Source organism: Manihot esculenta, chromosome 13 (assembly GCF_001659605.2).
Source record: "Manihot esculenta cultivar AM560-2 chromosome 13, M.esculenta_v8, whole genome shotgun sequence".
NCBI classification, from domain to species: domain Eukaryota; kingdom Viridiplantae; phylum Streptophyta; class Magnoliopsida; order Malpighiales; family Euphorbiaceae; genus Manihot; species Manihot esculenta.
Window position 1 is genome coordinate 33,944,388 of NC_035173.2, and position 14,496 is coordinate 33,958,883.

General features: G+C 32.5%; 4 protein-coding genes across 5 annotated transcripts; all 4 read left to right on the top strand.

Moving 5' to 3' along the window:
* The first annotated feature begins 96 nt into the window (after positions 1 to 96).
* LOC110629300 (B3 domain-containing transcription factor VRN1) lies at positions 97 to 1,825 on the top strand. Of its 2 annotated transcripts, XM_043949973.1 has the most exons (6): positions 97 to 231; positions 335 to 838; positions 915 to 1,037; positions 1,122 to 1,197; positions 1,275 to 1,411; positions 1,504 to 1,825. In XM_043949973.1, exons 1-6 carry the CDS (start codon positions 127 to 129, stop codon positions 1,747 to 1,749), a joined length of 1,191 nt encoding a protein of 396 aa, XP_043805908.1. In that variant the 5' UTR covers positions 97 to 126; the 3' UTR covers positions 1,750 to 1,825. The 2 variants fall into 2 exon arrangements, with proteins under 2 accessions (XP_043805908.1, XP_021631899.2); XM_021776207.2 differs by having other exon boundaries at positions 915 to 1,197.
* Positions 1,826 to 3,582: 1,757 nt separating this feature from the next.
* Positions 3,583 to 5,672, top strand: LOC110630513 (putative B3 domain-containing protein At5g66980). The gene is made up of 4 exons (XM_021778036.2): positions 3,583 to 3,818; positions 4,352 to 4,736; positions 4,849 to 5,060; positions 5,240 to 5,672. Exons 1-4 carry the CDS (start codon positions 3,738 to 3,740, stop codon positions 5,546 to 5,548), a joined length of 987 nt encoding a protein of 328 aa, XP_021633728.1. The 5' UTR covers positions 3,583 to 3,737; the 3' UTR covers positions 5,549 to 5,672.
* Positions 5,673 to 6,896: 1,224 nt separating this feature from the next.
* LOC110628970 (uncharacterized membrane protein At3g27390) lies at positions 6,897 to 10,754 on the top strand. Its single transcript, XM_021775789.2, has 10 exons — positions 6,897 to 7,541; positions 7,627 to 7,735; positions 7,867 to 8,065; positions 8,179 to 8,309; positions 8,439 to 8,727; positions 8,857 to 8,963; positions 9,069 to 9,216; positions 9,583 to 9,775; positions 9,962 to 10,205; positions 10,422 to 10,754. The coding sequence occupies exons 1-10, from the start codon at positions 7,448 to 7,450 to the stop codon at positions 10,561 to 10,563; spliced, it is 1,656 nt and encodes a 551-aa protein (XP_021631481.1). The 5' UTR covers positions 6,897 to 7,447; the 3' UTR covers positions 10,564 to 10,754.
* Positions 10,755 to 10,764: 10 nt separating this feature from the next.
* LOC110630522 (demethylepipodophyllotoxin synthase-like) lies at positions 10,765 to 13,738 on the top strand. The gene is given in 4 exon segments (XM_043949528.1): positions 10,765 to 11,870; positions 11,873 to 12,030; positions 13,037 to 13,161; positions 13,163 to 13,738. Coding segments are annotated over 4 exon segments (1,566 nt in total). The 5' UTR covers positions 10,765 to 11,089; the 3' UTR covers positions 13,665 to 13,738.
* Positions 13,739 to 14,496: the final 758 nt, after the last annotated feature.

The window sequence follows — 14,496 nt, forward strand, 5'->3', positions numbered from 1 at the left end:
GGAGCCGAATGAAGAACAAATTGGTTCCAATGCCTTCAAACTTTACTACTCTGCTCATCTGTCCTTTTTCTCTTCAGTAGTAATAAGTAGATCTCCACTGTGGATTACTTGTTTCCAGCCTCCAACATGGCTTCTTCTTGTTCCGAAAGACATGATGGTTCCTTGTTTCAATCCGAGAAAATCTTTTTCTTCAAGATAATTCTTGAGGACACTGTAAGAGATAAGAAACTTGTAAGCTTTTTGATCTCTCCTCTGTAATTCTTTGCTGCGGCTATGCATGGGATTTTTCTTAAAACTATGTTGAGCAGCTTTTGTATTCCCCCTTTTTTCACAGGCGATTCCCAGAAGTTTTGTGAAAAAATATGGAAATGCTTTATCAAACCGAGCAATCCTTAGGATCCCAGATGGTGTCTCGTGGAAAATGGAGTTGTTCAAAGGTTCTGATGTTTGGTTGAGTGAAGGTTGGCAAGAATTTGCAGATTATTACTATGTGAAATTAGCACATTTGCTGCTTTTTAAGTATGAAGGAGATTCCCAGTTCTCTGTAGTCATTTTTAGTAAAACTGCTGTAGAGATTGATTATCCACTGAGAAGTACCCATCAAGATTTCAAATTTCAGAATCTCAAAAGGGAAGAAACCGAAGATGGCGTCTCTGATGAAGCCATGGATGTTCATTCTCCTAGCCCAACGAGAAGTCATCAGGAAAGGGAGCAGCCATCGGAAAGACCTTATCACAATGAGAAAACTCTTCAGAGAGCTTCAGCTTTCAAATCCAAAAATCCACTTATGGTGATCACCATGAGACCATCATATGTGCCCCCTGCTGGAAGTAAAATGGTGATCTCATTGAAGCTAGAAAAACAAAGTCCCATGTTTATTTATTTGTTAATTTCTCAATCTTTTTGCTCTGCAGAATCTACCTGAAAGATTTTGCCGGAAATATTTGCTTACAAGTGAAGATTACGTTGTCCACCTTGTTTCTGGTGGGAAAATTTGGCCGGCAGGCTATGCTCATGATGAGGAAGGACGAGCAAGAGTAAGACTTCAAACCGGTTGGAAAGCTTTTGCAACAGACAATCACTTGGAAATTGGTGATGTATGTGTGTTTGAATTGATCAAGTCCACAGGTGGTAAAATTACATTTGAAGTTCATATTTTCAGAGTTGCTGAAGATGGAGCTTCTGATTCTTCACTAGGTAAGCAAAAAATCAATCTGCTAATTCTCCATTAAAGAGCATTTACACATCCTGGTTTTGCTAATCATGATTTGCAGGCAAGCTGCAGAGACATGAGAAGCCACCTCCATGCTCCATTTTTCCTCCACCACCATCTCAATCTGCCAGAAAAATTGTCTCCAAGAATCCATTCTTCAGTGTTGTTATGCAGGAATCTTATCTCCATCTATATTTGGTAAGATCAACAACTAGATCTTTCAATTTTTAAAACCCAGTTGCATCTGCTGATAATGGGTGATTAGCATTTTTGAATTTCACCTTGTGCAGCATATTCCGGCAGGCTTTGCTAGAAGGCACTTGAAGCACTGGAAAAAGAATACTATTACTCTTCAGGTTGAAGACAGATCATGGATTGCTACGTTAAAGAACTTTGACTCATGCAGCAGAATTACTGGAGGCTGGGCTCATTTTGCGAGAGAAAATTTTCTGAAAGTGGGAGATGTTTGCAAACTTGAGCTGATTGACAGGAAAAAAATGGTTCTGAAAGTCTCCATCTCCAGGAGTGAGAATTAAATACTACCTAATATTTGATATTTTGGTTTGCTTCCTACAGGGAATCATTAATAAAAAATATTTTCAAGTTACAAAGAAGGAAAGTACAAAAAAAAAGCTTGGTTTTATGAATTTTTTATTTTAGCACTTTCGTATACATATTTGTGTAATAGTATTATTTATAGTATTGGGTCGTCTTAACTTTTAAATATTAAAAATTATATTTTGATATATTAATTTAATATAAATTAAATTATAAATTTTGATATAAAAATGATCGAAATTATAATCTATTTTTTATAATTTTACTTTCTAATTAATAATTATATTTTAATTATTATATTATTATTTTTAATAATATCAAAAAATTATCATTATTTGCAAACAGTTTAATATTAAATATATATTATATGTATTATTTTGATATAAGTTAGCAAAATATTATATGTATATTATATGTATTATTTTGATATAAATTAAACAGAATATAATTTTTTTATTTTTTTTTTAAAAAATTAAGAAATTTTAAAGCAAAACGGCTAAAACTTTTTAAAGAATTTTTTGAAACTTTAGAAATTTTATATCAGAGTGAAATAAATGTATAATGTTAGTTAATTGGTCATTAAACAATAGAAAGTATAAAGTTCAAAATGAAAAAACAATATAAAGTATGATATTTTCTTGAAAAATAATTCTCTTAAAAACTATTTTTTCATACATAAATTATCTTCTATATTTTAATTAAATTTAATTTAATCGGGATAAATCAATTCAAAATCTTTAAATTTTTAATAAGTGCTAGAATTTAAATTTGTTTACTATTTTTTTTTTAATTTTCTATAAAATCAAAGCTCTTATTTCTATCGTCATAGGAAAATAATTAATTTCGAGAAAATAAATTATCACCATTTAAATCAAATAAAATCAAAAAATAGAATAATTAGCTCATCTGCTAAAGGCATGAGTTTTAGTAAAGGACCCATAACTTTATCAATTAGTGCATATATAACGTTACCATAATTTTTTTGGTAGTGACTCTCAAGGTTCCTTTGATTTTTTTACATAATTTATGTTTTATAATTTTTTTTATAAGTAAAAGAATGGAAAATAATTTGAAAAAATAAAGAGAAATATGCAAATTTGAGAAAAAAAATTAAAAAATATATATGCACCTTAAGATCTAAAAAGAATTCTCAAATTTTATTATTTTATAACTATAATTTGAACTCAGAAAGAAAAAACTACAATTTGAAATTTTCTTTTAATTATTGCACTTTACCGTAATTACATCCTTAACGGGTAACTGCATGTTACAATTAAATTGCCACCAAGAGTTGAAAAATAACTGTTAAAATTATAGGATCCGTCTCTCTAAGTCTCTAGTTTAAAATTATTTTATAGGCTAGAATTATGATAAATTATTTATAAAATAATTATTTTTTTAAAAATAGAAATTAAAGGAGTAGAATTTAAGTTTTCTTAGAATTATTCATATATACTTACCACCCGATTAAATCTGTGAGCGATAAAATAAAATTAAATATTTTTAATTTATTGGACTTATATTAAATTTTATTCATGTTACACGTATTATTAAAATTATAGTGTTTTAAAAATGTTTTGAATGATTATTCGCTTGATTTTAAGAAAAATAATTACCCAACTACTAATCAAGAGAAGATTACGGAATGAATAATCAAAATAATTTTTATTTACAAAATCATAAAGAGGGAAAATTTTAAGTTTTATTTTTATTCATACTATTTGCTCTTAGACGTAGCATGCAATGCAAAGGTGGCATGATTAGTGTCACAACTCTTCCCAACTCTCCCAAAAATTCAAAATTAATCACTTATTCCGTGACATTAGGTATGGAGGTTGTTGGATAGATTTGTACTCCCTCGCTGAGGTTCCTTGCTTTTCCGAGGCAGAGATAAATCAATCCTGCAGTAGTAGTAGTTCTCATTCCCATCGGTCAAGCTTCTTTCTTTCTTACCCTACTCCGAAAAATGGTGAAATCTCCCACAAATCTTCCCTCTTCCCTTGAGTTCTTCAAAGTTTTCCTCTCCGGCATCAGCTCTCAGCAACTGGTACTCTCTCTCTCTCTCCGTGTTTGCATTCGAATTTCTTTGATGGTTCTTTTGGTTCCTGAGTCAACCATAGTTGATTGTTTTATTTATCATGTACATAATCAAATCCAACATATGGGTTTCACTTCTTTTTACCATTTATCCAGGAGTCGGCTTTCTTCTTGATATAAGAAGAAATTACTATTTAGTTGCTATTCAATTAACCATTCAAATATTTCATGTGATTTGAAAAAATTCATCAGCTCGTTTTTCAATTTTAAAAAAAGTCTACTTATACTTTTACTTGGAGAGAGACTAAACAATGTTGTAATATTTTTATATTTTTTTTAAATTTGATAAATTAAATAATGAGTTTCACTCTAAAAAAAGACTGAATATCAAATTTTAGACTATAGTAATTTGGATTCTATTTTTTTTTTTTTTTTCCATGTCCCATGTATGGACACTTTTATTATGCAGTATTAATTCTTTAATTAGAGGTTTTGTTGCTTATTTATGCATTGATATTAAATTAAAGAATCTTAATGTTTCAGAGCTTACCTCCGGCTTTTGTCATGCAATTGAATGGATTTGCACTGAAAAATGCTACTCTAAAAGATCATACTGGAATGATGTGGAATGTCCAATTAGAAAAGACTGAAAACGACTTGATTATTAAAAAAGGTTGGCAAGAATTTGCAAGTCATCACTCTTTAGTTGATGCAGATTTTCTAGTTTTCAAGTATGATGGGAATTCTCAATTTTCCGTCAAATTATATGGTAAAAATGGGTTGAAGAAGGAAAACACTCTTCCTAGTAAAGTGTCCAGCACTCATATGGATGAATCAGAAACAGAAGAAGAGAAGAATAGGAGCCCCTCTACTGGTGGCTGCAAGCTGAAGTACTCAGAAATGACATCCAAAGAAAATGGAAGACAAGGTAGAATAAGTTGAAATCAACTATCTGTTATAATCTATCAGCCGCACTATCAAGTTATATCCAACACCTAAATCAAACAGATCCTTAATCTAAAACTTCCTTATGTTTACAGGTCGATATGGAGGAAGTAGCAAAGCTGCAGGTTCATCTGGAAGACGTCAATACAAGTTCAGACAGGCTGCAGGTTCATCTAGAGAAAGAAGAAGAGAATTAAGACAGAATACAGTTGCAAAAAATGAGAAATGCAAGTTGGGTAGAGCTTATGTTACCCCAGAAAATCCACATTTTGTGACAATTATGACTCGGTCAACACAATACACTGTGGTATAAGTTTTCTCATCTTTCCTTTTTTCCTGCCATTATGTGTTCTTGGCGTTTTCAATTGCATCATCTGTGATGGACCTATAAGAGGGACTGGTAGAGACTCGCAAGGCTGCTATTATTTGTAGTGTTTTTTTTATTACTTTCGATTGGATGTCTTACATAACTGTTGCTGATTGCAGCATATTCACAAGTCAGTGGTGAAAGCACACAACATTAAGTTGCAGGAAAAGGTGACACTTCGTGATGAGAATGGTCAGTTATGGCCTGTGAAAATCATTTTCAGAGATGATGGTCGGATTGGTATTTCTGAAGGCTGGTTTAATTTCCGTGTGAAGCACAAATTGGCAATCAAGGACATGTGTGTTTTTGAGTTTATGCCCAGAGAAGATAACATTTGCAATCTAATTCAAGTGCATACTGTTCAAAGAAATGGTGAATTTGATAAGAAACAAGCTCAACCCAACACGCACGTCCAGTCGAATGAGTAAACTTATCCCCCAAGGAACATTGCAGTTTTGGTTATTGATGAAGTTTGACATTGTATATTTGTAAGATTGCTGCAGGTGTGGGTCATATATACCATCAGGGCTATGCTAGATTTGGACATCTTTGTTAAACTAGCATCAAGAAAAAGGCTTTTAATTAATGGGAATGACTGTAGTGTATATTCAATTTCGCACAGTTAATTCAGTAGCTGGTAGAAGCAATCAAATAATAATAATAACAATAACAATATGCTTCATTTTCTACTTGCCTTGGTCTCATTCATCAAGTAAGCACCAGAAATGGAGCATGTTATTTGGAAAGGAATATGATGTGGAACCTAGCATCTGATAAAAAATTTCATTGCATAACTTGACAAAAGACGATGTTAAGATATTTTACAAAGGTTGATCTATTATATCTCTAATCAATAAATGTGATTAGTAATATAGATAATTAAGCAATTCTAGCTAGAGAATACAGGCTACCGAAAAATATAATGTAATCAATATCTAATCCTACTAATTTGACTTCTAAACCACAAAATGCACTAAGATGTTTCGTATATAAAATTTTTTAAAAGTAAATAAATGATTATTGAAATTTGATCTATGAATTTTAAAAAATAAGATCATTTTTTCTATTTAAAATTAAATTTTTAAAGAATGAAGATTTCAGTGCATAACTTACTGTATAAATTATGTTATTCCCATACTTGGCATTATAATATAAGTAGAAGAAGAAAGGAAAACACTAGAATAAACAGTTATTGGGCGATTGGGGCAATCTGAAAGGGAACAAGATCCCTGCAAAAGATGTCCTTACAGGGTAAAAGCGAGCTATTATTCTGTTTATGCTTAACATACTTAAACTTCCATGTGTTGTCCGTATGCCATGTCCTATTTTTGTGTTCCTTACATGATTGCTTAATTTTTAGTATTTATTACAGTAAGATTCCATCTTTAACCTGTGTGTAATGAGTCAAAACCTAATATATATATATATATATATATATATATATATATATATTAAACTAAAGACCAGAAAGAGTGAGGTTTTGACTGTAATAATTTGTATTCTCAAGCACTTTTGTCTATACTAGGAATAGGATATAGACACCGTTCAATTAATAAACCATTTATCACTAAAGTAATAATAACGATGAGTTTTAGAATAAAATATTGTGAGATTCATTAAAAAATGTATTTTCTTGAATTTTAATTGGTAAGGCATATAAATTAGTTTATTAATAATGTTCCATTTTTGTTATGCATATTGTGTTGGACTGTTTCATAGTTTCCTTTTCCTTTTCCTGGGATGTTGACTATAATCTGATCTCTCTTACAGGTCATAGCGAACTGCGGAACATTTCAAAGATGGGTTCTCTACTGACAACACTTAGTACTATACGAACATTGAATTATGCATTGTCTTACTCATCCATGCTAGAGATTCTGTGTGTTGTACGGTTTATCTTGTTCAGAACCTTATGCAGAAGTACATCAATGTTTGACTGAGATCTCTTTCTTTTATAGCTTTCATCTAAGCAAAGATTGGCTTCAAGCTCTTTGCTTTGGCTTTCTGGGAAATTTCCATCATTAATAGATGTTGAGAAAACAAATGGCTTAGGTACATGAAAATTTGCTTTTGCATTATGCTTCATCTTGGTTTCTGAGAAAATGCAGGAAAGTTGGCATCTACAAATGCTTGGTTTAATTAGGCCCCATAATTATTCCGGATTCTGATAAGTTTTTTTTTTTTTTTTTCCTTTTTTCTTTTTTAACTTTTATTTGCTTCCAGTTCTCTTTTCCAATATCAGGGCCCATATACTTGCTGTTGCGTCTGGAGAATAACAGAGAAAGACTCAATTTCAGGGAACTCAAAGTAGAGAATTCCCAGAGAAAATGGATGTTCCTGTGGGATTCTTGAACTACTTTTGTTACTTTATCTTTTTTCTTCCAGTTTTTGTGGTTCTATTCATCCTTGGAATGATCAAAGGTAGCTATATTTTCTTGTATGTTTGTATATCCGAATCTTTGTTAATCCATTGTAACTTGTTGCAAACCATAAAACAATGAGACAGGTGCTATTTTCAGCCCCTTTGTTTTCCTGGTCATTGCTTTTGGAGATACTGGCATTGTTATAGGTTTATGGCCACTTCATCTTGTTTGGAGCATCTGCTGCTTACTCAAGTAATCTTTTCCCTTTTCTTTCCCTCTTTATTTTCAGTTCATAGTAAAAAGTTGAAAAAGCTAAAGAGTATATTGTCAGTTCTATGAATGTTAACATCAGATATTTTTTGTTCTTTAAACATTGGAAACAGAACAAAGAAATTTGGCCCATATATGAAGTGCCTCTTGATTTTACTAGTTCCAATACCAATAGCACTGTGGACTGCCATTGGAGTTGCTGGTAGTGCTATTATGGGTGCTGGATATGGTTTTGTTTGGCCTGTAATGGAGACATTTAAGGCTATCAGCAAGGAAGGTCCAATACTCATGAAGCTGATTAGATGCTTGACAGTAATGTTCTTGTAGCTTTTCTCCAGTTGATATTTTTATAATGAGTTGAATATGTGTATCCAAATGCATAGATGAGACCAGTCAATTAATTGCTTCTATCATCACCTTAATAGGATGGCACCTGGACCTGTGTTTGGGGAGCATGGACTATTGTTCGTGATTTTGCAGATTTTTCCTTCCATTCGTACTTTTCTGTTATGGATGGGCTGGTCGGGTCAAAGGACGAGGAACCCATTGAGCTCAAGTATTAATCTTTTCCTTTTCATGCCAATTATGTTTGGTATCATTGGACTGTTTAGTTAGTGGATTTTTTATTATAGATTTTTATTTTCCCTTATGTGATGTATTTGATCTTCCATGGCATTTTTGATAGGGTTGCTCAGATACCAGGTTGCATTCTAGTAGCAATTCTTGGGATTTTGGTTGATGTGCCTGTTATAACCTTAATAGTTCTGTATAAAGCACCAATATTACTGTTCAAAGGATGGCACCGGCTAATACAAGATCTTATTGGGAGGGCAGGCCCATTTTTGGAAACTGTTTGTGTTCCATTTGCTGGGTTTTGGATTCTGTTGTGGCCAATTTTGGTTCTGCTATCAATTTTGGCAGGCATGATTTCAAGTTTCGGGTTTGGCTGTTATGCTGCAGTTGTTGCATATCAGGTGAAGCTAAATCACCATTTCATTCTACAGCTAGAGCTGATCTTTATTTTTAGAATTTTCATTAAATGCCTCTTTATTTGTGATTAATGTGGTTAGTTTCTGATAAAGTTTCATCATTTTTTGTATTAGGAAAATTCTACTAAGAAGGGATTGCTTTATGTGATTGCTTCTGCATCTGTATTTGATGAGTACACCAATGATTTGCTGTACCTGCAAGAAGGTTCTTGTTTCCCAAGGTATGTTTGCATCTTCTGCAGTACTTAGATATATGGTATCATTATTGTGCAATGCACAGGCCTTAGCTAAATTGTCTGATAGCTTCTGTTGTTGTCGCCAACCAGACCTAAATATCGTGAACGAGTTAGTTCCAGTTGTTCACTGCATCCACTTCCAGCAAAGAGACTGCAGGAACAGTTTGGTGGTGCTCGTGCTGGTGAATCATTTAAAAGAACTTCTGTTGAGAAAGCTAATACACTGATGACTCCAGTGGTAAGCCATTAATAATATTATGTATAGAGTAGGAGCTCTAATTATAATAAACACCACCAACAGAAATTGTTTTCTGAAATATTTGTCACTCACCAAACCCCAAAGAGGTCCGAGTACGAAATGGAGATCTAAAATTTGAGTAGGCCATGGATGCTTTATTTAAGATAATTGCATTGTGCTTCTCAAATTTGTTGATGAAAATGGTACTAATGTTCTTGTGAGAATGGAACCCCAATAATCTCTACAAGTTGTATGTAGCATGAAAAGTAATAAGTAAAATATCAAATATTATGTTTTTAGATACTTCAAACATCTTTTGGTTGCTTTATTTTCAAGATGCTCAATTCTGCATTGTATGTTAACCAGATATGGGATAGCTTCTTTAAAGCATTTGAAGATATTGGTAAAGAGCTTCTTAGAGATGAAGCAATAGGAATTTCAGATCTAGACGCCTGGAGAAACTCAAAATCAAATATTATCAACATGGGAATTCCTGCATATGCATTTCTTGAGTGCTTCCTCTGCTCCATTAAGACTAGCTCCAGTGGCTTCATCCTCCGTAAGAATCATTTCTGATTACCACTCTCTTTCTCTGTCTCTATTCTCTCTGCATTGTCTCATGCTAGGTTCTCTGAAAGTTGGTATCTAGTATCTATAAGTTTGTGAATCATATCTGCAAGTGCTAACCTCTGTATCATTTTCTAAAATGACCTGAAATGATATCCAATTCCCATTATTGTTTCAGGCGATAATGTTGAGATAACAAGTATGAATAGACCTGAAGGCCGTGTTTTCGATTGGCTGTACGAGCCAATGTGTATCATGAGAGAGCAGATTAGGAGTCTAAATTTAAACAAAAATGAGGAGTTGTACTTCTATAAACACTGCCTCTATGGAGGTGAACCTGTAAGAATCGAAGCTTGGAAGAATGGTGGTATCCCTCCAGAAGATAAGATTAGAAGAGCTCAGTTGGAGGGTATGAGTAGAAGGTATATCTAACGTTTCCATTAGATCTCTGAAACACTCAAGCTGTCTATGTTTTGTATTCAAAATAGTTGACAATGCATATAAGGTTTACGTTTACTTTCTCTTGATTTGGCTACAACACAATTGATTCTCGTGCATATTTTCTGTTTTACATTGCTTGATCTTATTTATTTTGCAGATTATGCTTTTAGTAAACTAATATTATATATTGAAATCAGGCTGCAAGGCTTTTGTTTGACACTGTCAAGGCTGCCAACTTCTAGACGTCGCTTCTTTGAGGTAGTGAAAGCTATTGAGCAGTGCTCGAAGGACTTGAACAGCCTTGCAGGTGGAAACAATGATATAGAGACAGCCAGATAGGTCCTTTCTGCAAAGACACATTTGGAATATCTACCTCTTAGATTGATGTGAAGTAGCTTATCATCTGGTCTAAGGAATACATATTTGTTAAGTGCAGTATCCACAGTATATATTGATGCTAATTCTAATTTATTTACCCATCTATATTTCATGAAGTTTTGAAGATACGCAGCTGATACACTCAATGTTAGACGGGGCTTTTTGCAATTTCAAGTTAAAAAAAATAATAATTCTGAAATTTTATTGGAACATATTTTCAGAATTTTTTTTTTTAACTTGAAATTACAAAAAGCCCTTTAAACTGAGAAATTTTGGAATTTTCCACTCTAGTGTCTTTGGCTTAATTGAGATTTTTTTTTTCTTTGGATAAAATGCCGTTTATTTTAGTTGGATTTATATGGATAATGGTCCCACATGTGAGTTGTACTTTTCTCCCAATTAAATGAAACCCAAATACTATTTATGAAAATCCAAGACCAAAAAAATATGTTCTCCTTCTATCTCTGTGATCTCTAATCCAAGCTTAATGGATCCTCTCAAATTATTATTAACTTTGATCTTTACCCTCTTTTCCCTTATATTCTATATCTACTTCTATCACGCAAGGAGAGCAACTAGCTGCTGCAGTGTGCCGCAGGCAGGTGGTGCTTGGCCTGTGATTGGCCACCTGCACCTCTTTGGTGGTCAGCAGCTAACTCACAGAACACTAGGGGCTATGGCCGATAAGTATGGACCTGTGTTCACTATAAAACTAGGTTCAAACAGAGTTTTAACTGTGAATAGTTGGGAAATGGCAAGGGAGTGTTTCACTTCACATGATAGAGTTTTCTCCACTAGACCAAGCATTGCAGCCTCAAAGTTGCTAAGCTATAACTTTGCCATGTTTGGCTTTGCCCCTTACGGTTCTTACTGGCGAGAGATGCGCAAAATAGCAATGATCGAGCTTCTGTCGGCCCATCGGATGGATATGCTGAAGCACATACGAGCTTCAGAAGTGGAAACTGCAATAAGGGAACTATATAAAACATGGGTTGGCAGAAGCAGAAAAGAAAATGGAGTCTTGGTGGATATGAAGCAGTGGTTTGGAGACTTGACACATAATGTTGCTTTGAGAATGGTAGAAGGGAGACGATGTTTTGGACCATATGCTGACATGGAGGAAGGAGAAGCACGAAGATGTCAGAAAGTGATAGGAGATTTTGGTTACCTGTTTGGGGTTTTTGTGTTGTCTGATGCAATACCATTTCTTGGTTGGTTAGATTTTAATGGATATGAGAAATCTATGAAGAAAACTGCTAAGGAATTGGAATTCTCATGGAAGGTTGGCTGAAGGAACATAAACGAAAGCGACAGTTCAGTGGGAAGGAAAAGGAAGAACAAGATTTCATGGATGTGATGCTTAACATATTGGAAGAAGCGAAGATTTCAGAGTTTGATGCAGACACCATTAACAAGGCTACTTGCCTGGTAAGTACCCAAATTCATCTATTTCATTTCCTATGATTGCTGCACAGTCAAATCACTTCAAGCTACTCAATTGTTTTCTAATTAAACTATTTCTTCCCGAGTTTATATAAAGATCCACTAGGCCCTGGAGGAGGAGTATCTTCAATTTCTTCCTATGCTTTGTTGCACATACACGTAGTGTACCGACTGTATTTTAGAATTTGACCGTAGGGGGAAATGGAAATTCCTTGTTGATGCAGGGAAGAAATGGATATCTCCATCCTCTGTCTATCCTATTGCCACGGCTATTTTTTTTATTTGGGATAGTTCATAGTATGAAAAAATTTACTAATTGATTCTTTAATTTTAAAAAATATATTAAAATATCTATAACGTTTTAAAAATCTATTATTTAATTTTTCTAATAATTTTAGCATATTACTATTTAATCGCTGTAGTTTGAAAAAATTTATTAATTGATACCTTAGTTTCATAAAAAGTATATTAATTTTTTTCGTGTATATTAAGAGTATTCTAAATTTTTTTTTTATAGTTTTAGACTTTTTTATAATATTTAACGGCTAAAATTAATAGAGGGACTAATTAGTACACTTTTTAAAAATCAGACATATTTTATTATATTTTTTAAAACTGATGTATCAACTAGTAAATTTTGCCATAACATACTAACTAAATAATATTTTTTCCTTTTTTTTAGCCCTTATCCTATTCATCTTTGCTGCAGAAAACTTGGGCTTTTTGTCACAAAAGTCAAGTAACAAGATAAGAATTACATAGTCCTTTTGTTTTTCCCTATTTAATGGTTGTAATGTTGTCAGAAATTGGATTTGCAGCTTGTGTCAAAGAGGCTTAGATTAACTTTATGTTTATCCAAAAGCCAATATGAGACCTAGAAGTTTTTAGAAAAATAATGATGGTAGCCGGGATCTTTGTGGGCAAAGATCATCATCCTTGTTTTTTTCTTCTGATTCAAACTTCTAAGTAAACTTGATTGTTATTTTGGCAGAATTTGATCTTAGCAGGAAGTGATACAACCATGGTCACTCTTACGTGGGCATTATCTTTATTGCTCAACAATCCTCATGTGCTCAACAAGGCTCAGCATGAACTAAACCTCCATATTGGCAGAGACAGAGACAGGCGATATAAATAACTTGATCTATATTGAAGCCATTGTCAAGGAAACGGTACGCCTTTATCCGCCAACTCCTATACTAGACCTTCGTGCTGCAATGGAGGACTGCACCCTCTCATCTGGCTGCCAAGTTCCGGCTGGCACACGCCTGATGGTAAATGCCTGGAAGATTCAACGTGATGAGCGAGTTTGGCCAAATCCTGATGAGTTCCAGCCTGAGAGATTCTTGACAAGTGCCCATAAGGATATAGACTTGAAGGCACAGAGTTTTAAACTCATCCCTTTTGGCTCAGGAAGAAGGTCTTGTCCTGGCATCTCACTAGCACTCCAAGTAGTTCATTTCATCCTGGGTAGTTTCTTGCATTGTTTTGAAGTTGCTAAGCCATCGTCAAGTGAAGATGTTGATATGAGTGAGAGCCCTGGCTTGACAAATTTAAAAGCAACACCACTTGAGGCTGTCCTTGTGCCTCGTCTTAATTCCAGGCTCTATGGATTGTAAACTCAAAACTAGGGTCGGCAATGTATCCAAATTTTCGGTACCGACCAAATCTAAGGAAGAATAATTATAATCGAGTTTGGAATGGATTTATATTTAAAAAATAATATTAATTGTGAGTTCAGATTGAATTCAGATTTTATGTATGGAGTATCACCGTCCGAACTCTTTTATATAAATAATTAATTTAATATAAAAAAATATATTTTATAATAATATTTATAAATTTTTTTATATATTTTTATTTAAAAATTAAAATTTAAATATTTTTTCAAAATATTAAATTTTTTAAGTGAAAATTATTAATAAAAATAATTTTATATAAATTATTAATTAATGTATATAAAATTAAATAAGTTTTAATTTTATTTGAATAGTAATAATTAAATTAAAAAGAAATTAAATATTTAAATTAATTTTTAATTAAATTTAAAATATATTTAAATATTATTAATATAAATCGAATGGAGATGATTTTTAGTTTTACATCCCTACTCAAAACTGGGACACTGTATGGGAGAAAGCACAAGCATGCAGAGAATAAGTAAGGGAGTGTTTAATTTAATGTTAGATATAACCTGTAGTTATAAATATTTAAATAGTTAAATTATATATTTTCTAAAATTTAAAATTATTTTGATTTTATTTTTTATTTAAATTATATTACTTTTTAAAATTTATTAATTATATTTTAAAAATTTATTTATTTATATTAATAAATTATTTAAAATTATAATAAACTGATATATATTTTATTAATTATTTTACATTTCATCAATAATACTTACATATAATTTATCAAATATTTAATTTAATAAAATCAATTATCCATTAT